General features: G+C 58.7%; 1 protein-coding gene and 1 long non-coding RNA gene across 2 annotated transcripts; one reads left to right on the top strand and one right to left on the bottom strand.

The window, feature by feature from the left end:
• Positions 1-1,679: 1,679 nt before the first annotated feature.
• Cdc42bpg (CDC42 binding protein kinase gamma) lies at positions 1,680-20,572 on the bottom strand. The gene is made up of 37 exons (XM_027944466.3): positions 20,328-20,572; positions 17,796-17,887; positions 17,632-17,715; positions 16,975-17,070; positions 16,582-16,730; positions 16,003-16,096; positions 15,634-15,834; positions 15,284-15,532; positions 14,822-14,901; positions 14,044-14,138; positions 13,875-13,955; positions 13,539-13,645; positions 13,264-13,443; positions 12,892-12,984; positions 12,642-12,763; positions 12,487-12,559; positions 12,131-12,237; positions 11,935-12,049; positions 11,634-11,782; positions 11,465-11,553; positions 11,107-11,159; positions 10,920-11,018; positions 10,777-10,836; positions 10,401-10,506; positions 9,982-10,115; positions 9,761-9,900; positions 9,583-9,664; positions 8,736-8,952; positions 7,406-7,468; positions 6,697-7,296; positions 5,141-5,238; positions 4,977-5,061; positions 4,739-4,859; positions 4,514-4,631; positions 4,184-4,307; positions 3,985-4,070; positions 1,680-2,808 (listed from the first exon to the last, which is right to left on the bottom strand). The coding sequence occupies exons 1-37, from the start codon at positions 20,485-20,487 to the stop codon at positions 2,752-2,754; spliced, it is 4,659 nt and encodes a 1,552-aa protein (XP_027800267.2). The 5' UTR covers positions 20,488-20,572; the 3' UTR covers positions 1,680-2,751.
• On the top strand, positions 5,057-8,437 carry LOC139706856 (uncharacterized). The gene is made up of 2 exons (XR_011708507.1): positions 5,057-5,221; positions 5,320-8,437. It is a non-coding gene; the product is annotated as an uncharacterized lncRNA (long non-coding RNA).
• Positions 20,573-25,122: the final 4,550 nt, after the last annotated feature.

Genomic DNA, 25,122 nt, shown 5'->3' with positions numbered 1-25,122 from the left:
GTCAGAAACGAGTGAGCAGGAACAGCTGACAAGGGAAGTCTGAACTTGAGTGTCTCGAAGAGGGAAGGAGGAGGACATATGTAGGTGGTGATGAGGGTTGAGGAAAGTGCCCTCACCACCTCCTCCAGGAGGAGGAGGAAGGTCTGCAGGGAAGTGGGGGGCACAGCCAAGACCTCAAGGAGGGTAGGGCTGTTGGAGAAAGGGATGAGGACCAGGAGAGTTTGCTGAAGATGGACCATCATCTACATAGGGCACACGGCAGCTATCAGGGGCTGAGGGGCAGGAATGGGCCACAGAATGACCCAGACATGCAGAACTTGGGAAGCCCGAGTCTCCTGAGTAAACCTGACCTCTAAGGATAAAGGGCGTGACCCCTTCTTCTGGTCTCAACACAAGGGCGGGGGTGGGGGTGGGTGGGGGGTGTTGGTGAGTCAGTCAAGTGAGAAGGCAGGGATCTGGCAGGTATTGGAGCACCAAATTGATTTCCGCTGCTGGCGGCAGGGAGGCCAGGCAGGGGCCTCTTCCCACCACTCATACAGGACATGCACGGTACACTGCACACAGGAACATCAGTACAGTCATCTTATGGGACAAAGGGGAATCCAGTCTCTAATTCGGTAACAAAAAATTCTTGCATATTATTGTCATTAAAATGACTTTAAGGGCTGGGGATATAGCTTAGTTGATAGAGTGCTTGCCTCACATGCCCAAGGCCCTGGGTTCAATCCCCAGCACCAAAAATATAAAATGTTGGGAAAAAATTAACTTTTCAAAGGTGTCAACATTTGGAATACTGAAAGTGTTTTGCTTAACTCATTGCTGGGTGCCAGGGAAGGAGGCTTTTCTCCCAATTGGGTGAGGAGTAGCTTCAGTCTCAGCACAAGTCCTCTCTTTGGGCCTGTGCCCCCCAATAGTGGAAGAAACACTTCCTGAGTGGTCTGAAAGCTTTTTATGTCACTGTCTCACTAAAGCTCACCATGATTCCCATTTACAGATGGGGACACAGCTTATAGAGGCCAGGTAACTTGCACAGACAGACTAGAACCCAGGTTGTCTGACTCCAGCCTGGGCTCCTAACCAGATCCTAGAATTCCATACCCAGCCTCCAACCCCCATTACCAACCAGATGGTGGCACCCCAGCCCCTTCTCTGTATTTGGGGAAGACCAGTTTCCAGGATCCATGTCCTGCCTAGTCATGGAAACTCCAATTAAAAAGTAAGACCCCTCCAGGCCCTCCCTCCACCCTCTCCCACCCCCTCTCTGAGCTGCCACACCTGAGCGGGCAGAGGGGTGCCCAGGGAAGCCTCCAAGGCTGCCCTCTACCACCTGCAGTAACTGTGCTCTTGAGGCCTCTGGCTGCAGGCTGGGTTTCACAAAAGGACACAGCCACATACCGGGGATTCACTTCCTGGGCTGCCTTCCTGCTCAGCCATGGCCAGGCCACTAGAAGTCTTCCTGCTGGCTGGCCTTGGGACACTGCAGCTCCTAGGAGGGGTCCCTTCACACTGCATGTGCCTTTGTACACCCTCCCTTCATGACTAAACTCTCACCCTGTTGGAGTATCACCACATTTCTAAAAACAGATAGTCTTTATCTACAAGATGCCCCTCTTCCTCCATCTCCCATCTCCCATTTTACAACCCCTCCCCCCAAGGACAAACCCAGGCCGGGAGGCCAGCAGCTTACAAAGTTGCCTTTATTGGTTTCCTGCTGCCTCAGAGCATCAGGTCCATCCCTCCCAGGGATGTGGCATTTGAGGAGATAAATACTTATTTTGCCCCCCACGCTTTAGTGGGAGGAAGTTTAATAAAAATAGTAATATAATAATAATGACTATGATCAATAATAAAATGCCCCCTAGGTTCCCCTAATACACAGTTGGTTGAAGCTTCGAGAAAAAGGACCCCTCTTTCTGGGAAGGGACAAAGTATGCCTGGAGACCGCCCAGTGGCCCCCCCAGGTGTCCGACTCCCACGAGAAGCCTTATAAATACCCTCCCCATCCCGTCCCTTCCTTGGAATTATCTTCCCCCCTGGGCGGATTAGCTGACAGTGTCAATCTTGCTCCCAGTACCATCAAGCCCTTCCCAGAGAAGAGCCCCAGGGTCTGGTTCTCCCCCTCAGCTCCCTCTCCCCTCCTCTTCTTCTTGGTTCCTCCTTTATCCTTCCACTCTCCTCTGGATGCCCTCTCTCACCTTCCAATCCTTATTGTCTCTTCTTCCACTTCCTCTCCCCCTCTGGCCTCTCACCTTCTTCACCTACATCCTGCCTCCTCCTTTTTCTACTCTTTTCTCTGAATCAGAGCCTGTCTGTCCCACCCTGCCCTGAGCAGAGACCCTGACATGCCCCATCTTCTTCTCAGCTGGGGGCCAGTGTCTACACAAGACTCCTGACCTGCTCCCAGAGACCTTGTCCCTCTCCATCCTCCTCACCCTGACTCTTAAAAGCACCCCAGGACTTGCCACTGGAAGGAAGGGCTTTGGCACTGTCACCCCGGGGCACCAGGGCCTTTCTATTCCCAGTGGCCAGCATAGGCTGGGGATGGGAGCCAAGGGGAAAGGCAGGATGAGGGTAGGGAGTCAGGATCCTGAGCCCTGGGAACCCAGGCAAGCCTCCTGGGCACTGCCCGCCCAGGCCCTCCCTGAGTCCAATTTCCATGTGTCCGGGACCAGCCGGAGTATGGCGTTCCTCAAGCTCTTTGCTCCCTCACATCCTTCTGTCTTGGGGTTGGGGTGGGCCCTGCAGAGTGCATCAAGGGAAGCTCTCTGACTCAGCAGCTGGTGGGAGGCTCCGGGGCCGCTCTGAGACCTAGAGGGAGAAAAGAAGCAGGGAGGAAGGGGCAGGGAAGATTGTCCTCAGCAGGCCAGTGCCTCCCAGAGGCCTCCCTAGGACCCATCACAGGGCCTTGGCAGAAGCTAGATGTGCAGTGTGGCAGGGATGGGAGTAACTGAGTCACTGGAAGAACCTGGAGAACTCCTACTCAACCCTGAGGGAACCCAAAGTCCATCATTCATTCACTCCAATCGGCACCCAGTCAACAAACTGGCTTTACTCTGGGCAGAAGAACTTTGAAACCTGACTCCTACCAGCGAGGAGCCCACAGTCCACTAAAGAGCCTAGGTACCCAGAAGCAAACCAGAGCGAGGCAGGATACACAAGGAAAGGGGTGATGGGGTGGCAGTGACCACCTAACCAAGTGGCCAGGAAAACTTCCTCTCCCCTCCAGGATCAGTGGGCAGCCTGGGTGGCCTGGGTGTTAATCAGGTTGAAGACAGAGAAGGACATTCAAAGGAGGAGGGACTGTAGGGGCAAGAGCTTGAAAATACAGAAGAACAAGGCAAGTCTGGGGTTCTGAGTGGCCCTGTGTGACAGAGAGAGAGAGAGAGAGAGAGAGAGAGAGAGAGAGAGAGAGAGAGAGAGTGTGTGTTGGGAGACAGATGGAGAGGTGTCTGGAAGGTGAAAGAAACTGTCTTCCCTGCTTCTACACATTAAATTGCTCCTTCCTGACCTCTCTCCCAAACCAAAGGCTGGGTCTGAAGAATCCCAGGGGCTGGCGCTGGAGTTCAGTGGTATTATACTTGCCTAGCTCTGCATTCTGTCCCCAGCCCCAGATTGCCACCACCGACAAAAAAAAAAAAAAAAAAAAAAAAAAGAGAGAGAGAGAGAGACCCGAGGACTCCCCCGGGGCACTTCCAATTCCAGGTAACATCACCTCATACCGATCTCACAGTATTACCTCATTTTATAGGTGAGGCAAGCCTAGGGAGATTGGGCTCCACTGGGGCACGCAGCTAGAACAGTCAGAGCGGCCTAGGCCCACCTGCCTCCAGGGGCCGAGGCAGATAAGATTCTGCCTGTCTTAGGGTTGAGGGCAGGGAAGGGCTCAGCTTGTCCTCTGGCCTCACAACATGGGCGCAGGGCTCAGAGGAAAACAGAATGCTTGACCTCTGGATAGGAGAGGGAAAAGCCCTCCCACTGGCTCACCTGTATCTGGGATGCTGCAGGACTCAGGGATCCCTGGGGGCAAGACACTGATTCGCTGGACAGAGAAGTCCAAGGTTTCCTCTTCACTGCTCCAGGAGCAGGATTGGGAAGAGAACAAAAGTGCCTAGGTCAGATTTGCGGGGTCCGAAGGGTTGGAGACTTGGGTGTGGACTACGGGAAGCTGCGGGGCTGCCCTTACTGGGGTCTGTGTCTCCAGGGAGGCCGTCACTGCCCATGGACGCAGGGCGCCGCGACGCCTCGGAGAAGCTGTGGGGCCGCTGCGGGCCGGAGCTGCGGGCACCTCGGCCCTTCTCTTCCGGAGCCTGTTAAGGGACAGTGCAGAAGGCTGGCAGCGGGAAGCACAACAGACGGGATGAACACACGGCTCCAGGCCAGGTATCAGAGGGATGAGTCACTGGCCTCAGCAGTCAGGTAATCAGAGGCCTGTGATTGGCTCGCGCTCACCCGAGAGCCCGGTGATTGGCTTGGCCCCACTAGGGAGGCTTGTGATTGGCTCCGGAGGACTTACTCGGGGCAGGTCCCGGGCGCTGTGCCTCCCGTCAGTAGGGCCCACGTGCACCAGGTGGTTGAAGTTGGTGGGCGGTGAGATAAGCTTGGAGCGCACAAAAGGGTCCTTCAGCATCTCCCTACGGGCAGAGAGGGCGTAAGGCGCAGGGCTGCCAAGCTGGTGCTCGCTCCGCCCCCAATGGTGGAAGGCTCCACCCAGCAGCGGCCCCGCATCGCGCATGCGCACCTGCGCTGCTGCTGCCGCTGCTCCGGCGAAACACGGAAGAAGAAGCGGCGCTTACTCTTTGTGCGGAACAGCTGGCGCCGGCTGTTGTCGGTGAGGTCGGGGATGTCGAACTCGTCCTTCTCTGAGAGAGAAGCAGAGAGCTGGGGGTGGGCGTGTTTACAAGCCTGCAGGGCTCCGGTCAGCTGCACTTGGGGTCACCCCCCCACGTGTTCACCTGTGGACCCCCACGCTCCCTCACCTGCCAGCCGGTTCCTGAGGTAGGTCAGGCGGATCTTCTCGGTGCCATACAGGAAGAGGGAGCCCTCTGGGTTCAGGGGCCGCACCTGAGGCAGTAGGTGCCAGGGTCAGGCCGTGCCCCCAGCCCCACCACGTGCAGCCCCAGGGGTCTGGGCAGGCCTTCACCTTCTTGAGCGGCACCGTCTGGACCCATTCTGCTCTCCTCACGTCAAACACGTCAATGGCGTTCTCACTGAACACTGTCAGGTAAGGGGCTGTGTAACCTGCAGGAGGGAAACTGCCTGTACTGTGCAGCCCCAGGCAAGCCAGGAACCTCTCTGAGCTGGATCCCGCCTCCATTCCAGGGGAAGACCCCTGTGCCCTGTCACAGCACTGGGACTTCCAAGCCCCACGGCAAAGGTCCTTCCCTGAAGACGCAGGCTGCCCCGCCCTCTCCCTAAGGAGTGAGGTAACCAGGGAGCTCTCCCTACACGCCCCCAGCCCCCACGGCGCCCTTAAGTCTCCCAACAACTCCCAGCAGGTACCACATCACCCCCAACCTACAGAGGGACTGGAAACCCCAGAGGCATGTAATGGCCAAGGTCACCAGGCTGAAGAGGAGAGCTGGGATTTGGCCCCAGGCAGTTGGGCCTAATACCTACAATGCTGAATATCTGTGCTACACCCAACCTAGGCCCCACCCCAGAAGGGCCTTTGCTCGTGATGGAAGCTCTGTCCCTCTAATCTAGCCCGCATCCTGTCACTCCATGGATGCCCCAGACCACCTCAGTGCACGTTGCTCCTGACATCCATAGCCCCTAGGGTGTGCTTGCCTGGGCTGGGTGCTGGATGTGGAGGAAGAAACCAGTCCCAACCCATTCTGCAGGCTCCCAGTGCACCAAACCAGTTGTGAAGTAGGAGAAAGGAGCCCAGAAAAGAGGTGGGGGAGCAAAGAGAAGCCAAGGACAGTGACAGGAGAGGGCACGACAAGGAGCCGGAAGGCAATAATGATGATGACAGCAGTCATGGAGTGCCTGTTAGCTCCAGGTCCTGAGGTGCCATTAGGGCTTAAGAGCTGACCAGGAGCTGGGTGCAGTGGTGCATGCCTATAATCCCAGCAAATTGGAGGTTGAGGCAGGAGGATATAGAGTTCAAAACCAGCCTCAGCAACGGCGAGTTGCTAAGCAGCTCAGTGAGACCGTGTCTCTAAATAAAATACAAAATAGGGCTGGGATGTGGCTCAGTGGTTAAGGGGCCCTGAGTTCAATCCTCAGTACCAAACAAACAAAACAGTTGGCCATGGCTGGGCACTGTGGCTCACACCCCTAATCCTAGTATTTTGGGAGTTTGAGGCAGGAGGATCAAGAGTTCAAAGCCAGCTTCAGCAACAGGGAGGCACTAAGCAGCTCAGTGAAACCCTGTCTCTAAATAAAATACAAAAAAGGACTGGAGATGTAGCCCAGTGGTTGAGTGCCCTTGAGTTCAATCCCTGGTACTCCCTCCCTCCCCCCTCAAAAAAAGAGTTAGCCAGGTACAAGTGGAAGGAGGGCAGCACAGCACAGGGAGGGGAAAAGGAGAAACAAAGGAACAGAAGAGGAAAATCCCAGGTACAACACCCAGGCAGAACAGGACATGGCAGGCTCTGGCTGCAGTGCCAAGCTCAGGAGGTTGGGCAGAACCCTGTCTTCCTCAATACAGTGCAGTGCCCAGCCCCATCCAGCCAGGCCCTCCACTGGCCTTACCCCAGCCTGTGGGTGCTGCTGGCCACAGTAACTCGTGATTTCGTGACTTGCGGCCAGTGCCATCCACGTAGACTCCAGCAGTGGTGAAGAGCAGCAAGAGCTCATTAAGGCTGAGCTCCACAGCACCCAGGGCCTCACCTAGGCCTCCACGGGATGGTGGCAGCTCCTCTGGCACCAAGCCGGCCCCCAGCACCAAGGGTGCAGCCTCGTTGAGCAGTGGGTAGAGGGCGAAGGTACCAGCAGCACCCACACACAGCCGATCACCCAGTAGCCCCAGGCTCTGTACAGATGCAGGTGCCTGAAGCTCCCGGATGCGATGCTGCCAGGGCCCTGGTCCCGGGCCCAGCTGGTAGCAGAGCACCTGGCGCTTGATAGCTACACAGAGTACGGGAGTGCGGGCCTGCAGGATGCGCCCGGCTGTCAGCACCTGGCAGCCTCGGGACTCGGGGATCTTGGCACCTGTTGCATCAGTGCTTTCCAGCTCCGCGAGGGCAAAGAGACGCACGCTAGGGCCACGGCCGCACAGCACAACCAGCAGGCCTGCAGAGGGGCTGACAGCCAGCTGCTGCACCCGGCGGCACTCCCCCACCTGGAAGATGTCTGGGGAGTGGGGAAAAAAGCAGGTGGGTGAGAAGCAACCCAGTCCCCATCTTCCTCCATACCCTGGGACTGGCTCCATCCACCAACCCTGGCCCAACCCTTCATGTACCATTGCTATGCAGATGGATCACATAGAGCCCCTCCTCTGTGCCCAAGGCAAGCCGCTCCTGGTCTGGGAGGGAAAGAGGGTCAAGGGTCAAAGGGCCAAACCAGATTGGGGAGTCAGGGCATTCGCTTGCCTTGCTGAGTCTCTGTTTCTTGAGGTGATGGGGGCGAGGATCCTGTTCACTGTCCTATCAGTGGGCAGGTCACTCCCACAGTCTGGGCTGACTTAAAGGGGAAGGGCCTCCATGGCAGGGGTCAGGGTGAGAGCCCCACCATCTTGAACTGTGGGATTCTAGGTACATCATGTCACCTTTTGGAACCTCCTTTTCCCCTTACATAAACTAAAGACCTGTAAACAGGTGCTGTGCAGAGGAGATGAAGTAGTGCGGGACAAGCACCAAGCACAACCTCTTGCCAAGGAACAACCTCAACCTCTGGCTCCAATGTGACCTAGGAGACCCACAGTCTCTCCTGTGGCTTCTACCCTAAGTAACTTGCATGGCTCCAGCTGGCTCAGGACCTCGGCTGCTGGGGAAGCCAAAGATCTCTGCTTCACTCCTGCTGAGGCCAGGCTCCCAGCTGAGCCCAAGTGAATCTGTGGCAGCTCCACACTGGAGACATTGCGAGGCTTCAGGTGGTTCTGTGGCTCTTCCATGGTATGGTCACCCATCAGCTGGCAGGACAACCAGGACTGGGACCCTCGTTTATCTTTTTTTCACCCAGTAGTGGGGATGGAAGCCAGTGGTGCTGTCCTACTGAGCTACATCCCAGTCATTTTTATTTTAAGACACAATCTTGCTAAGTTGCCCAGGCTGGCTTTGAACTTGTGATTTTTTTTTTTTTGCAGGGGGTGGGGGGGGATACTGTACTGGGTATTGAACCCAGGAGTATTTTACTACTGAGCTATATGACCAGGCTTTAAAATTTTTTTTTAAATATAGTCTTGCTAAGTTCCTGAGGATCTTGCTAAATTGCTGAGATTGGCCTTGAATTCGAGATCCTCCTGAGTCACTGTGATTACAGGAGTGCACCACCATTCCTGGCTCATTTGTCAATTTCTAAAGCCTTTGCTCCTCCAATCACTTGAGATTCTTTTAGTAAAAGCCGAAACTGAGGCACAGAGAAATGGAGTGGCAGGAAGCCAGGGCCCCTGGCTCTTCACATATCTGTGCCCACAGGCGGATTGAGAGTGTGTGTGTGTGTGTGCAGGATGGAGTCTGCAGCTCTTGGAAAGGGCACTGACAGTGGCCTTAATGACGATCTGGGCCAGCCCCTCCCTGCAGGCCTGGACTCTCTCCCCAACCTGCTTAGAGTTCCCTCAGCAAGAGGCTCACCGATGACAGCGGCGCAGAATGTGTGGGGCAGGAGTGGCAGCCCGTTGTCGTAGGCCTCCTTGAGTGTGTACACAGGCCGGGGCCTTGGCCGTGTGTCCAGCAGCAGGCGCTGCAGCTCACCCAGCACCTGCAGCCAGCGTTCCCGCTCTCCCTCACTCTCAGCCAGTAGCAGCACGGTGCAGGTGGTTGGTGGCACTGTTAGCTGGGAGGCCGTCACCTGTGGGTGGGAACCCAGGCCACAGGGCTGCAGGACGAGACCCATCCTGCCCTCCTCCCTGCAGTCCTTCACCAGCCGAGGACTGTGCGCTTGCTGGGTGCCGTGCTAAGCACAGGACAGCAGAGGATAAGCCAGACAGTAGGGTCAGGCAGGCACTCAGCTGGCCCCAGGGCCACAGGGGGAAGGACAGGCATTGTGCAAATGCAAAGTAGGGCCCTACCCAGGCCCAGGGGACAAGCAGCTAACCAGGAGTTGGTCAACATGGTGAGCTCAGACCTGGGGCTGGCAAGTCCGCACAGGGCAAGAGAATATGAAGAACCAAAGAGGGGGCATGCATGAGCACACAGCACTTTGGGAACTGGAGAAGGTACCGTGTGGCTGGAGCAGAGAGAGGTGACAGGATAGAGGGTTGGGGAGGTCTGTGGGGTCAGATCCATGGGGACAAAGGCCCCAGCCTCAGAGCCCCCTGAGGGCAATGGGAAGCTATACAAGGGCCCTAAGCAAGGCAGCCCAGGAGCCTGTGTAGCCATTCACAAGGAGACAAACTGGACTGACCAAGGGAGCAGCTATGGCCAGAGTGAGGACGGCAAGGTGGGCAGTGGTTGAATCCACCCTGCCCTAAGTACTCACCCTAAAGATGCGTGGCAGGTCCCTGGATTGGGCATGGATAACATCTGGGGCCAGGACTGGAGTGGCTGAGAACTGGGGATCCCTGGGAGGGGCATGGAGCAGGTCGGAGATTGCACTGTCCCTGGCTGCCCACCTCACCCAGTAGTCACTTAACCCTGTCCCACTGCCCGGCACCTACCTTAGGTCCAAGGTCTGCAGGAGGGCCCCACTGGCAGGGCTGACCCTCGGATCAGGTGCATCAAACAGCAGTAGGCGTGAGTCACTGAGGGCAGCATATACCCGCTGCCAGCCCCGCCGGACGCCCGAGGGCCGTGGCACCTTTGGGAAGTAAGCATGGGAGGGCTGCGCGTGTCCTCAGCCCCTGTGCCCATCTTCCCTCTCCCCCAAGCCCCAGCTCACCGACAGGAAGCCCTCATAGGCAGTGCCCGTGCCTGTCTCAGGGTGCACTCCCAGGGCTGTGCGGAGGAGTTCAGGGGGCACAGGGCAGGGTGGGGCCTGGGGGGCGCAGGTTGAATGACAGAAGTAGCCACAGGCTGCAGGGGAAGCAGAGGAATAGGATGGTGTGAGGCTGGGTGGTGACAGCCCAGACCCAAGATTTGGGCCTTCCTAGCCCCCGTTCCCTTGAGGCCACAGTGGCACCTCAACTACCACCAACTGCCCATCAAATGAGAAAAGAAAAACTTGTGTGGTGGGAAATTTGACCAGGAAGCACCAATGACCCTTGTTGGAGACAAAGAGCCTGGGGGCGTCAGGGCCATACCCCTCAGGCCTGGGGCCTAGCCGGGGAAATGGGTGAGTATGGAGTATGGGGTTCTCACCATCACAGGCCAGGCCCTGGCGGCCCAGGCCCAGCATCAGTGAGGTGCAGCGGAGACACTTGGTAGGGGACGAGAAGTTCCGGAGACGCAGTGCATGTGAGCCAGGCTGCAGAGGAGGGACACACCATCACCCATGCCTGCCACACCCAGGGCTGGCTCTACAACCATCTGAGGCGTCAGGCAGGCAGACAAGGATTAACAGTGTCACAGTGCCCACTCTGAGGCCCAGTGGGACTATGGCAGTGCATGTGGCTACTGCCGCCACCACAAGCACGGTCTGCCTGTGGTGATGTCTGTGAAGAGTCCCAACATGGTGCATGGAGAGTGGCAGAATGGATTGGAGTCCCCATCCCACTTTGCCCCTCAAAGCACTGACCTTGGCAGGAGGAACTTCTGCAGGGGCAGTGGTGGCAGCAGGAGCTCTGGGGAACACAGCCTGCAGGAGGGACCTGAGTAGGTGAGACAGGCACGGGGCAGGGACATGGCCCAGCCCCCACTTATGGAATCCCCCGTCCTCACCCCCATGCGCAGGCTGCGGCGGCCCTCGGGCCTCAGCTCTGGCTCCGGCCCAGGCCTTGGGGCCTCTCCTGAGATGCCAGTGTCCTTGGCTGAGTCCTTCTGGGGATGGGAGAGGGAGGGACAACAGTCACGGCCTCTGCCTCTCCCTGGGACTCCTGCTCAGCCAGTCCCTCTATCTGGTTCTCACCTCTGCGTTCCAGAAGGACAGGAAGGGGATGAGGGAGTTTGAGGGCTTGGTATCTGCAAACAGAGAGCATGGGTCACTGGAGGTGGGGTTCCTGGCCTGAGGAAACAGAGGCAGCAATGGGGGATCTCAACTCCCAGCCTCGCCTCGTCAGCGGGGAAATGACCACAGGCCAGGAGGGAGGGTAGATGGCACACAGCAGGTGCTCAGTAAGTACTGGGTAACAGATGCTTGGCTTAGTTGCTGAGTGTGGGCAGACTTTTCTCTCCACAGCCCAGCCAGGCTGTCATGGGAGCCTCCTAGTGACCATGAGGTCAGGGTGGGGGACTGGCTACCAAGCAGGTGTGCTGTGGCCACTCACCACCTGGCCCGCGGGCCCGCAGCTCCTCCCGCAGGGCAGCCAGCTCCTGCTGCAGGGCTCCACTCTGCTTCTCAGCCTCCTGCAGGCGTCTGGGAGGAAGCGGGAAAAGGCTTACCCCAGGCCTCCACGTGGGGCCCTGGCCCCCAACCCTGCCTGCCATTGGCCTCACCTCTCAGACTGCAGCTGGGCCTCCTGCACCTGCGTCAGCTGCTCCTGCAGATTCTGCTTGGCACGGATCTCAGCCTCCAGCGCTGACTGCAGCTCCAGCCGGGCAGAGGCCTCCATCTTTTGTAGCCGGCGCGCCTTCCACTGGTGGTCCTGGTGGCCACAGGGCAGCCTATAGGATGCCCTCTAGGCTTGGCTGCCTTAGAACTCCCTCTCACCAGACCACATGCTGCCTGTGCCACCTAGTCAGGTCCAAAGCCCTGGTTCTGCCACTCCCACCCCCACAGTGCAAATCTGGGGCTCACCAGAGGCCGGGTAGGGAGCGTTTGGGTGCCCACATTCCGCAAGGATTCCAGCTCTTCAGCCATCTTGGTGGCCAGGGCCTGCAGGTAGCCTCTAGAGACCTTCTCATCATTCACCCTGATTGGGAAGGGCTCAAGGTCATGGCCTGGGCCCTCAGCCCACCTGGGACCCGCCCCCCCGCCCGGCCTTGGTACCCACCAGCTGAGGATGTCTGCGATTTGGGCCTCCCAGTTGCTCTCGGTCTCCCGCCGCTCTCCCTCCAGCCGCTGCTTGCTCTGCAGCTCCTGTTCCAGCTCTTCTGCCAGCTGGTGCCAGGTGGAAGATGGCCTCAGTCCTCAGGAGGCCTAGCAGCCCTGGCTCTCTGCCAGCTCCCTAACCCCCGCCAGTCTCCTGACAGCTGTCCCCACCACCCTGAAGCCCATCTTCGTTCACCCTTCTCACTTGCTACAGCGTGCCCACCCGCCGCGTGGCTGGCAGCTCTGCCCACCTACCCCACCAGCACTCGCCCTGTCCTGCCTGTCAGCCGCCCAGTCCTCTCTGTCCACCCTGCTCACCCGCCCCTGCTCCCGGCTCAGTCGCTGGTTCTCCTCCTGCAGCCGGCACAGGGCCTCGTCCTTCTCTCCAGGCCTGGCGAGGAAAAGGCAGAGGTGGTGGTGACACCCAGCGAGGCTCGGGCCAGCCCTTCCCACCGTCCCTGCTGCCTGCTCACCCACGGCTGCGGGCCTGTTTCAGCTGCTCCTGCAAGGCTGCCACCTCCTTCCTCAGCTGGGCCTCCTGAGGTCCGCCTTCAGGCAGGCCTGTGCCGTTGGTCTCAGAGGCTGTGTGGACCGTCTTGAGGATGCGGAGGAGGGGTCAGGCAAGGCGGGCCCAAGCGGCCATGGCCCACTCCACCACAGGACAGGGGCTTGGTCAGGGACCCTGGTGGGAGTGCCTCTGGCCAGGGGCTGAAGCCTCACTACCTTGGCTGGGGAAGACTTCTTCTCAAGACTTCGCTCCCATTGTCCCTGGAGCTGTGCCACCTCCTGGCGCAGGGTAGCCACCTGGCCTTCCAGCTGTGAGGGGGTGCAGTCAGGCCAATGCTGGCCTTGCCACCCAAATCCCTCTACCCCAACTTGACAGATTCCCAGGCACTGCCAGGCACAGTGGGCTGGAGGGGGAAGTGGGTTCCCAGACACCCTTCCCCACCATGGTGCCCTGGCTCAGCTTCCACCAGCCACGAGTGGGACACAGAGGCATATGGTATTCCCAGCTCCTTGAACCAGGCTCTGCAGGCTTCCTCCTGAACACAGGCACAGGGCCCATTGCTGTTCCCTCCCGCTCCCATCACCCACCTCCCTTTGGGCATCCCAGGCTTCCTCTAGCTGGGAGCTCAAGGCTTGGATCCGGCTGGCTGAGGCCGCCTCTCTCTCCTGGGCCTCCTGCAGCTGCTGCAGCAACTCCTCCTGCCGGCCCTGGACTCTGCGCAGCTCCTGACCCTGCACCTGCAGCCCTGCCTGAGCCTCGGCCAGCTCCTAGGGAGCCAGGCGTGGGGAGCACGAAGTCAAGTCAGGGCACAGACCTCTGTAGTATGAGCCCAAGCCACTCACCCCCCTGACTCGGCTCTCACCTGCTGGAGCCGATCTTTCTCCTGCCACAGGTCACCGTCTTGGCTTGGGCTACCAGCAGGAGCCCCATCCATCTGGGACAAGTGGGCCTTGCTGTCTCTTAGCATCTCTGCAGGAACAGTCACTGACACCCGCATGTACTGACCTCCCCAGCCTCAGGGTACTCCACCACAGGATCTCACGGAACCTTCCCCACAGCCCAGGGGGTGGGTCTCCCAGGCATATTTTCCACACAGAGGCTAAGAGCCTCTCCTCCAAGACCATATGGCATGGGCAGAGCAGGTGCAGGATGGGGATACAGGGAGGACACGGCCTGTGCTGGGAAGGGGGAGCGATACCTGCCAGCCTCCCCTGCAGAGTTTGCACTTCTGTCCGCAGCCGCGCCAGCTCCTGGTGGTCTGAGCAGCTGTGCAGGGCCTCTGGCAGGGAGGGCCCACAGTAAGCAGCTCGTCCTGCAGCAGCAGCCCCCAGGGCTGGAACCCTCAGCCTGACCCAGCTGCCCCTTACCTTGGTGCTTCCAGCCCAGCTCCACCTTATCCTGCTCCAAATGGCAGAACTTCTCCAGGGCAGCCCCAGGTTCAGATCTGCTCTCAGAAGCGGAACTAGAGGAGGACAGGGCAACTCGAGTTACCAGAAACTTCACCCCCAAAGCCTCCTCCATCCTCCTGCTTCCATTCATCCTAGAAATACCCACTGAATGCCAGCTCCATTCCCAGGACTGGGCTCTGTGCCAGCAAGAGAGAGAGATCAACCCAGGCCTTCAGGAGACCCTGGGCCATCCTGGCCCTCACAAGCAGGGTGACCTGGACAGTCATTTAACATCTGAGCCTCAGTTTTCACACAGCAAAATGGAGGCCCAGGTAAGATGGGCCCACTGGCCCCGCACCCAGCACTCAGTGGGTCTTCAGCATGTACTGCTCAAAGCACTCCTCCCATCTCACGGCACTTTACACTGGGCCCTCGCTTTAGTCTTGGGCCAGCTCCAGAAATGGACATCCTCCCATCCATTTTACAGAGGTACAAATTGATGCTCAGGAGAAGCAGGAGCCCTCCAAACTGCAAGTCTCTCCTCTGAGTCCGATGTATTCCAAGCCTGCCATGTAGGGCATCATGAAGGCCACATGCTAGCATGTGGCTGCAGGATATGGGCATGGCTTTGCCTGGACCCTAAGGATGTGAGGCTCACTGCCACATGCTGGTTCTGGGAAGTCATTCCAGCCCTTTCTCAGGCTCTTGATGAACAATGCCCCCAGCTTCCCAGCAGGTGTGTGACGACTAGACTCACCAGCTGGAGGTATAGGTGAAGCCCACGAACGGCAGGTGGTGGCCTGAGAAGGCCCCATGGGAGGGTGGTGGCAGGGTACCCTGCAAGAGAGGGAAGGAGAGTCAGAACCAGCAGGCACAACTCCAGGCTGACGCTCAAGAACCAGGAGACCCCAGAAACGGGCATGTCAACCTCTTCCTGCTCAGACATGAACCCAGGGGGACAAAACCAATCACAACTCCCAAAAGTCCTCGAGGCTGTGGTGTTCAGGGGCTGCTGGGTGTTCTCTTCTGGTTAACAGGAAGACCTGGCTTTCATGTGGTACATCCACCTCAGTGCAGGAGAGCCAACCAGGTGAACCCTAACTCTCGTGAGCCCCCAAAGGCCTCACCCAGGCCAGCGACTGTTTAGGGAACCTCTGGGGAGTCTCACAGGCCTCATAGGGCTGGGCAGCCCCCTCCTGCAGTGGCATGTGTCACTCACTGGATGGTTGAGAGTGTCGTCATCCACATCAAAGTTGGAGGTGTCCATAGGCCCTCGAAGCTCAGGGATATAGGGGGCAGTGCTGTTCGCCAGGCGCTCCCAGTCCACGCCTTGGAAGAAGGGGTGGTTCCGGAAGTCATCCAGCCCGCCACAACCCAGCCGCTCCTCCTGGCGGCACAGCAGCCGGCGGATCAGGTCTTGGGCACTGGCTGGCACATCAGGCATATCTGAGGGGAACTGCAGGTGGTCCTGTGGGCCAGAGCAGGGGCCAGGCAGGTCAGGCCAGGGGCCCACCTTGGCCTGCAGCTGTTCCACTGTCTCCCCAGAATCCCAGGGTCCAGTGGCCAGACCTCATGGTTCATGATCTTGCCATAGGTTTCCACCAGGGATTCAGCATAGAAAGGTGTTTCCCCGAAGAGCAGCTCGTAGGCGCAGACTCCCAGGGACCACCAGTCGCACTGCGGGCCGTAGTGGCCCTTGCCCTCCTCCATGGCCTGTAGGATCTCAGGGGAGATGTAGTCTGGTGTCCCTACTGCCACCGATGAATCCACCTGTGGGTGTTGGCGTCAGATGCTATGAGGATACTTCCAGGCTTGGCTGGGCCTGCTAGGCCCTCACCCGGGCCTGGGGCCACACTCCTCAGAGGCGGGCTGCCCTAGTGCCCCCTGTTCCCCTGAGAATTTGACCCCTCCAGTTCCCACTCTGGGCGTGGTCCTTACCATACCACTGTTGTTGAGACGCAGGCAGGAGCCGAAGTCAGCCAGGCGGATGTGCCCGTTCATGTCCAGAAGGACATTGTCTGGCTTGACATCCCTGGAGGGGGGCAGGGAGAGTGAGGGATGGTTCCATGTGGATGCCCATTTAAGGCATGTGTCCAGGTGCCACCTGCTCTACCCACGTGTGTTCCTGAGGGCACTCATGGGCCTAGTGTGTGCGTGCATGCAAGAAGAGAGAAGGCTGGTGGCCAGGAGGAAGATGGTGGCTACCTTGGGGAAAAGTCCCACAAGAATGGCCCTGGGACAAGCTGCAGGGGATGCAGGGCTACCTGCAGACCTGACCACCCTCGCAGCTCTACCACCCGCTAGCTGGGTCATCTTGAACTGGGGGCTTGCCTGTGCTTAGCTATGGCTTCTTTCACTGTGAAAGGGACACACTGCATCCCCACCTCAGAGGGCTTTTTGGAAGGAGGAGTCAAGAGAAACTTACAAAGTACCCTTCACAGTGCTGGGTACATGGCAATGCCATACCCCAGCAGTCACCAGGGGCTGGCCGGGCAGCGGGGGCCTTGAGGGCCTTACCTGTGGACATAGCCCAGCTGGTGCAGCGAGTGGATGGCCAGCACCATCTCTGCCAGGTAGAACTGAGCAAGCTCAGGGGGAAGGCGGTCCTCAAAGCGGCTCAGCAACGTGAGGAGGTCCCCGCCAGCGTAGTAGTCCATCACCAGGTACTGCCCAAAGTGCAGGGAGAATCAGAATAGGAGGAGCGCCCCCCTGGGGCACTGGGAAGGCAGGGCCTGGCCTCCAGAGAGCTCAGGGGTGGCCAGCTCCCAGCCAGACTCAGCAGGAGGCTCCAGGCCCAGGAACTGGTGAGAAGAGGCTGCCTCCTGGTCTGAGTGGGACCCAGTGCCCTGGCCCCCAAGGGGCTTCTCCTTGTCCCCAGGCAAGATCTGCCCCCACTCCCAAGTGTCCTACCAGGTACTCCTCATCCTGGAAGGCATAGTGCAGAGCAGTCACCCAGCGGCTGTCCCCCTTCACCAGAACGTCCCGCTCCTCCCGGAAACAGGCGGTCTGTAACAGGTTTCGGGGAGCAGAGAGCAGTTAGGATCAGAGCCTAGGAAAGACCCTCATCAGTTCAGGGGATGGTGAAGGACTCATAAGCCTCGGGGCTGAGATTGAGGGTACAGCTCTGCTCTGCCCCAGGCTGACCTTGGATGAGCCAAACCCATGCTTTAAGGCTCTGGGCCTCTGTTACCTACAGAAAATGGGAACAACTCTGCCCACTCTTCAGAAAGGTTTACTGTGCCAGGCTAGGTAGCCCACGCCTACTATCCCAGCAACTCAGGAGGCTGAGGCAGGAGGATCGCAAGTACAAGGCCAGCCTCAGCAACTTGGCAAGGCCCTGAGCAACTTGGTGAGACCCTGTCTCAAAATAAAAAGGGCTGGGGATGTGACTCAGGCTTATTGTGAGGAAGGGACATGAGATGGGTGGCTGTCGAGGATGGAATCCTTTGCCTGCTCGGCAGCGAGGTCCTGCCCTGCCCCTTCCCCTGAGTGCCTCGCGGGTCTTGCTGGCAGCACACGCTTCCTCTGCCCATCTGTAGGTTTCCCGAGACCAGAGCCCACACTGACCTCGGCCCTCTTCAGCATCTCCCATTTGTGCAGCATTTTCATGGCAAAAATCTGCCCACTGTCCCTCTGCCTCACCACAGCAACCTGAGGACACAGGGAGAAGTGGGGTCAGCCAGGTCAGGTGCAAATCCCCTGTCCCCTCCCACCCCAGGCCCTTTGCTCACCTCCCCAAAGGCCCCTCGGCCGATCACCTTCAGGATCTCAAAGTCATCTCGCTGTAGACGGAGTTCTTTCACCTTGGTTACAAAGGGACTGGCTGAGGGGACAGAGCAGGTAGCTCAGTGAGCTGTGAGAGGGCCAGCTTCCTCTCTCACCTTGGGAAAGCTGGGAGGTGCCACTCCCATGAGGCCAGGGCAGGGAGGACCTTCCCAGGGACAGCCAAGGGGCTGATAAGACCTGGAGCCCCTTCAGCATTGGCCAGGAAGCTGCAGGGGAAGGTCCTGGCTCAGCAGACTCCACCTGGCCCCCACCTCCCTGACTCCAGGCAGCCTCCATCCCTGACAGGACATGTAATCCTCCCAGCCTGGGGCCTAACCCTGGTCGGCCAGGTCACCCTGGGGAGGATGAGGACACCGTTCCAACCCCCGGCTCACAGTTCTTGGCCCCTAACAGGGTCAGCCAGGGGCCTGTATTGGGAAACTGGACAAGTGACATTCCTTGTCCCCAGAGAGGCTTCTCTACCATTCAGGAACCATGAGCCTGGGTCTAGGGTCCCTGTAGGTGCAGAAGTACTTGGCTGAGGTGAGGTGGGGCAGCCTGGAGGGCAGGGAGGGTTCTGCGAGGTTACGGGAGGACAGTCTGTGTTCCCCAAGTGGGGCTCCCTGGTCTGGAGACATAAATACCAGTCGTCTCAGGTGCTCACAAGACTCAAAAACAGGTCCACAAACCCCTTTCTGGCACCTGAGGGTCCCCTCCAGGCTGACCAGCCCTGCTGCTCTGAGTCCTCTCTCTCTCTCTCTGGATGGGGCTTGTGGCTGGCCAAGAGCCTCCCCCTGTGTCACAGTCTCTGATAACTCCAAGAGGGACATCTCCAGTCACTCCCAGGCCCTCTCCAGGCCACAGGCCCGGGGCCAGGGGGATTGGGTCTTTGGAACAGAGGGAGGGAAGCAGGAGCAACCAGTCAGGATTGGGGCAGCTGCGGTCTGGCGCCCTGCCTCAGTTTCCCCCTGCCAGGAGGTGAACTCCCTGCCAGCTGGGCGGGCCTGTGGGTGGGACGGAGAGCTGCTCCACAGGTTTATCAGGCAGAACCCCCGCAGTGGGGGTGGTGTGGAAACCTCATTACAGAAATTAATTGTCTCTTTCCCAGGTCTGTGCATAGAGCTAGGGAGGAGCCACCACAGGCCTCCAAGGGGGAACGGAGGCCAGGGCAGTTCCCCGCCAGCCAGATGGGCCAAGGCTTGGGGTCCAGAACCAGGAGGACCCACGCCCCCAGGACAGGAGGCTCAGTGCCCCAGCCTTGCCACAGGGGATGGGGGCTCTGGGCAGGAGCAGGAGCAAGTTAGGGCAGGAGAGGAGTGAGTCACGCCCTTGGAGTTACCTCGGGAGATGTCAACAGACAGGCCCCCACGCTAGGGTCCTAGGCAGAGATGCCAGGCGCAGGTTAGGGAGGAGCACACGCATGTGTGCAAACACACACACGTGGGTGTGGGCATTATGGGGGAGGGGTGCGTGATGACAACACAGTCAGAAACACTAGCATAATATGTGCGAGTCCTGGGTAGACCAGCAGGCAACAGGGGCAGGGCCCCGACTGCCCCCACCCCAGATGCAAGGAGCAAGTCTAGGTGGCAGGCCTCCGACAGTACCAGGTGGAACCTTGTGCCTGTCCACAGCTCAGGAGCGCCAGGAACGCTAGTCACCCACTGGGCAAACACCCCACCTCACCCCACCCTCCAGGCTGGGTCCCCATGTCCTGGCCAGGTGTGACCAGGGAACCCTCGGGCTGGCGCCAGTGCCCACGCTGGGTTCAGGGTCACCCCCTTGCCAGCCACTCCCAGTGATTCAGATGAGTCAACCAGGAAAGGGCGCAGACCCACCTCCAGCCAGGTCCCCCTCTCTAGCCCTCAGGAACCGGCCCTCAGGAAGCACATTGCACATAGGGGGAGTCCAGGCTGGGTGGACTGTGTGCAGGGTGTGGGGTGTCTGCCAATATGAGCTCCTACAGGTCTGTGAATGTGTAGGACAGTCAGAGGGATCCAGGTGTTCCACAGCACGGCAGGCAGGGCTCCCTGGGTCCCTTCATGAGCAGCATGTGTCTCAATGTGCGGGTGAGGAATGAGGGAGACTGAGAAAGCCTGTGTGTCTGTGTGACACGCAGAGGGGTCCTGGCTGGGGCAGGAATCTTATACATAAGGTTGAGGAGAGTGTGTATTAGGTACATACGTCTGCGGTCTACACCTGGGGACAAGTTTGTGTGTGACTGTGTTAAGTACGTGTTGTGTATTTGCTGGGGTCTGGGAGTGAGAACCAGCGTGTGTGAGTGACGTTGAGATGTGCAGGTGAATCAGTTGGTCAGCCCTGGGGTCCGGGGACACGTGTTAGAGCCAAGTGCGGGGATGGGGAGAGTCTTCAAGGGGAGTCTCTAGGGTGTGCATTACTGCGGGAGGGCATGAGGAGGTGGAATACGCGGGGGTCCCAGCGCGGTGTCCCTAGGGCAGCTCGTCCACCCTCCACCCCGGGCCGCCCTGGCTACTCACCCCAGCTCAGGAACTGCGCCACATTGCGCTCCCGACGCAGGGGGGCGCTGCTGAGCTCGTGGTGCAGCCCCAGCAGCAGATCCAGGAGGCCGTCGAGCCCCGGGCCGCCTCCGGCCTCACCCCGCGCCAGCTGCTCCAGCGCGCGTAGCCTCTGCTCCATGGCCACGGCCGGAGCCCCGCGCCCGGACTAGAGCCAGGCCGTCGGCATGCCCGCCTGTCGGTGGATCGATCCGTCCGTGCGTCCGTCGGTCCGCGCGGCCTCCCCCCACCCTCCCGCCCTCCCCGCTGTCACCTTCCTCCGCCGCCGCCCGCGCACCCTCACCTGGGCGCCGCGCCCCGCCCTCCTCCCCGCCCCCCGACGGACGGGCAGGTGCGCGCCGGCCAATGGGAGCTGCGGCTGAAGGCGAAGGTGGGAGGGTGGAGGCGCGCGGGGCGGGGCCAACTCCCGGCCAGGAAGTGGGGGGGGCGGGCCGTGAAAAGCAACTCCTGAGCGGGGCCGGGAGGGGGGTCCGTTGGGGTCGAAACGACCGCGGTACCCCTGCGCGGCCCCAGACCCAGCCCTACCTGCTCCCCCGCCCGGCCCTAACCTAGATGGTGCCTGCCCGGGTCACTACAACTTCCTCGCGCCCTGGGCAGCGGCCGCCTCCCCTTTGGCCCAGGGAGAGGGGCTGGGGACGGCCGCGGCCCCGGAGCCGGATGGGAGTTGTAGTTCGTTCTCTCCCGGGTTTGCCCGCTGCGCTTGGCAGCACTCCCTCACCCCACCCCAAATTTCTGATCATACTTTTTTTTTTTTTTAATCGTGAGAAGTGACATGAGAGGGAGATTGGATAGGTTTGGTCACACCCATTTGGCAGATGAGCACACTGAGGCTTGGGAGGAGGAAGGTGAATGAGGGTCGAGTGTGAGGGGACTCCGAAGCTAGACCCCAGTGTGGCCTGACCTGGTACCTCCACCACAGGCTTGCTGAGCAGGGCCTGCGGCCCGACTTGGAATGTGGAGGGCAGGAAAGGTCCGAGATGTCTGGAGCAGGCCCCGCGGGGGGAAGGGGCCCAGTCTGTCTAATGCTGTTTCTCACTTCTGCCCAGCTGTGACCAGCTGGCCTGGACCCGAAGCCATGGGGAGGGCATTTTAGTCACTTTGGACAAACATTCTTTCATTAGAAGACCTGTTTAATAGTTTCCTTCACCTTCCAGACTAGGGAGCTCCTTGAGATGGGACAGGGTGGGTTTCCCCGTGTTGGGGGAGGACGCTCTGTCATGTCTGCCAAACGGAGCTGGACACCTCTGGCTGCAGGCTGGGTCTTCTCGACACAGCGGGTGTTTAATGTGATCTTAGGGACATGACGCCTTGGGGCCTTCTAGGGCTCACAATGTGTGAAATGGAAGAAAAATTGGGGTGCTTCTCGAATTCGTCAGGTTGGGAAGAGGAGCCAGGATTCAAACTCAAATCTGGGGATCTTCATCACTGCATCTGGGTCTCCTGGAAGGGTAGGGACGGAGTTTGGACGGTTTGATTGAGGCCTTCTGGCTCAATAAGGGATTTTGAGCCTTCCTTCGGGACCAGCTCGGGTGGGGCCCAGAGAAGGTAAGAGGGGGCCACATGGGGGCGCCAGAGACCAGGGGAGGGGCAGGCGCTCTGCGGGAATCAAGTTCTCAGCCAGAGTTAGGGGGCAGGTAAGGGGTCCTGGGAAGTAAGACGGACTTCTCTGCTACCCGTACTCCACCGCAGACTGGTCATCCTGATTCCCTATCCCCATCCCAACACAGCCCAGGGGTGGGTATTCAAGGGCCAACTGGCCTGGCCTCCAGGTCCTGGCTTCTTCCCTGTGTAACTCTGGGCTCCTCCCTTAACCTCTCTGAATGCTGAATTCTCAGAAAAACCCGAGCCCCACACTACAAGGGGAGCTGAGTCCTGGGGCCTAAGCTGTGTGGGGCAGGACTGGAACCCGCACTAGGTACTCCCTGCCTCTCAGGCGCTTTCAGGTATTTGATTTCTTTTTGGTTGTGTGTTCTTCTTGTCACGTTATTTTGCAAACCTGTTTCCTTACCTGTAAAAGGGGTTGCAGTTGCCTGCTCACCCTTCGCAGTGTTGGTGCCGAAGATCCTGAAAGGCTCACTTTGCCTGCCCGGTCCAGTCCCAACAGGCGGCCAGGCCTCCTTGGCCCTCACAGTCAGAAACAGTGCCTGGACATGACCTTACTTTGTCCCAGCAGCTCTGTTCTCTGATCCTTTGTGAGCCAGGCCCCCAGGGCCACAGAGGTCTGGCCTTGCTCCCCGCAGAGCCCTGCATGCCAGGAGGCCCATGGCCAGCTCAGAAGGGGTCAGTGAATGAATGAGTCCCTCCACCCCAGAACCTGGCCCCCAGCCGGTCTGAGCAGTCAGGCCACTGTCTTTCTTTTCCCTCTTCCCAAAGTGTCCTCATTCAAATGCCTCCTTCATGGCCACTGTTTCCCAGAGGCTGAGGACAGTAGGAGACGTCTGCTGCCCGGTAGCCCTCACCTACCTCCTAAGCCCCTTTGGTATGGAGGTGCTGGCACCAGCCCTCCCCCAGCCTTCGGGCAGAGGTCATGATGATAACACCTTGCATTCTTAGGTGCTTCTTAGCATTTCAAAGTGACTTCAGATCTCTTATCTCTACAAGAGCCCAGCCAGGAGAGTTCTGATTACACTCCTTCACAGATTAGCACCAGTGCCAGCCCTGGGCTCCTGCCCTCAGTCCACACCCTGCCTGAGTGCCTGGGTTCCCTGCTTAGGTCAGTGCCTGGCAGTAGATGGGTACTGTATGGTGCCCAAGTGCTAGGGCTAGGAGACAGGGAAAGGCCAGACAAGTGGACTTTGCATAGGCTTCTGCAAACAGCCTTCGATGGAGAAAAAGATATCGATTCAGCAATCCAGGCCCAGCAGAAAGAGAAGTTTCTGAAAAGGGGAGAAGCCCAGAGAAGGTTGCTCACCGCAGGGAGAAGCTCCGAGAGCCCAGGAGAAATGAGCAGGGACCCCAGGTCTTCTGAGCCCCAAACCTGGCCCTCTGGAGCTGGAAGGAGGCTCAGACACAATGCAGCCTCCAGGGTCTGCCACCTCCAAAGTTCACATTGCAGTCTTTATGAGGCTAGTTCTGCGGGGCCCCCTCTCCCAAGATTCAGATTCAGGTTTTTTTTGTTTTGTTTTTAAGATAGAGAAGAAAGAAAGAGAAAGAGAATTTTTTAATATTTATTTTTCAGTTTTTGGTGGATACAACATCTTTATTTTATTTGTATGTGGTGCTGAAGATTGAACCCAGCGCCCCGCGCATGCCAGGCGAGCGCGCTACCGTTTGAGCCACATCCCCAGCCCAGAGAGAGATTCAGTTTTATTGGGGGGGGCTGAGGAAGAGTTCCCCAGCCTGGTCTCTGAAGCTGCTGAAAGCTGATGCCCTGCTCTGAGCCACAGGAAGTATGGTGCCCACTCCTACCTGAGGGGAGCAGGGAACAGACAGCTGGCCGCAGGGTCCTGCAGCCCTGCCCACTGGGGCCCAGGTATGTGGTCTTGGGCAAGTCCTGTCCCCGGTCTTTGGACACATTTGTGTATAATGGAGAACCGCACCTGCTCAGATGTGAGGGACTAATGAGGCCCATGTATGGCGACCACTGGCTCCTCCCGTGTCTCTCTAGGAGAGCCGGGATTTGGAGTGGGGAGCTCAGTGCACCTGCTTTTTGCTGCTTAGGCAACTCGTTCTGGTTTGAAGGTGTATGTTGGGGGTTGGGGGGCTGATGGAGCTGGCTAGGTTGAGCAGCCACTAGTCCCCACCCCAGTCCTTGGCAGCCCCCATCCCACCAACCCAGGCACTCCAGGGGTGTGTCCTTTGAAATGTCCAAAGCTCCAAATGGGTGGACATATGGTGGTTTTGTCATCCTGGGTTTTCTTCCAAAAACCTTCCCCTGGCTGCTTTAGCGCGCCATAGGGGCTCCCACGCTCGCCCAGCTGCAGCCCCATGTGGTTTTGCAATTAATGGTCCCTCTGGGTGCACAGGAAGCCCAGCCCTGAGCCCCCTTGGCCACCACCCCTCTGGCCCATGGGCGCCACCAAGTCTGAGCTGCTTCAGGGAAGGGTGGGACCCCTTGTTTTGTTCCAAGCGTTGGGTGGGGCACTGCGCTCCCCAGACTCCACCCTCCCTCCTCCCCTATAACTGCCCCAGGTATTCAGCAGAGGAGGCCACTGAAGGTGGACATCCTGGGGACTCTGCCTCCATGAGCATTTGGAGTCTGAGGAAACAGGCTCAGGAGGCAAAAGCCCTGGCCCCGCCCCAGAGTGACACAGCTGGGACTCAAATACAGGCTGTCACCCAGGCTGCCCTCTAAATGCTGCTTGGCTTTTTAAGATTTTTGTTATTAGTTTTTAATTTTTTGTAGAGCTGGGCATGAAACCCAGAGTTCCATGCATGCTAGGGAAGTGCTCTGCCACCGAGCCCCAGCCCTAGCCCTAGCCCTGGCAGTGACTTCAAACACAGCAGGTATGGTGGCTGGGTGTCCTCTCACCAGCTGGCCTTGGACAAGTCCTATGACCAGAATAATTGAGATAAAAACAGGGCCCAGGGGTGGATTTGTAGTTTTTTGGGGTGTTTTAAGGAGAAGAAATGTTTGTTATGAATGAAATTGTAGAAGGAACCTCACCAGACCAAACAGCCATTGTGGAGGGCAGTGGTAAAGCCCTTGGCCCCTGGGTCCTGGGCTCTGAGGCGCTGCATGGGTAGGACAGTGGGGTGGTGACAGATTGTTGCAGAGGTCTCTTATTCTAGGGCTCAGGAAGTGAGAGCTTCCTTT

This window comes from Marmota flaviventris, chromosome 9, assembly GCF_047511675.1.
Source record: "Marmota flaviventris isolate mMarFla1 chromosome 9, mMarFla1.hap1, whole genome shotgun sequence".
In the NCBI taxonomy this organism is placed as follows: Eukaryota; Metazoa; Chordata; class Mammalia; order Rodentia; family Sciuridae; genus Marmota; species Marmota flaviventris.
This window is presented reverse-complemented; position numbering and strand designations above follow the sequence as displayed.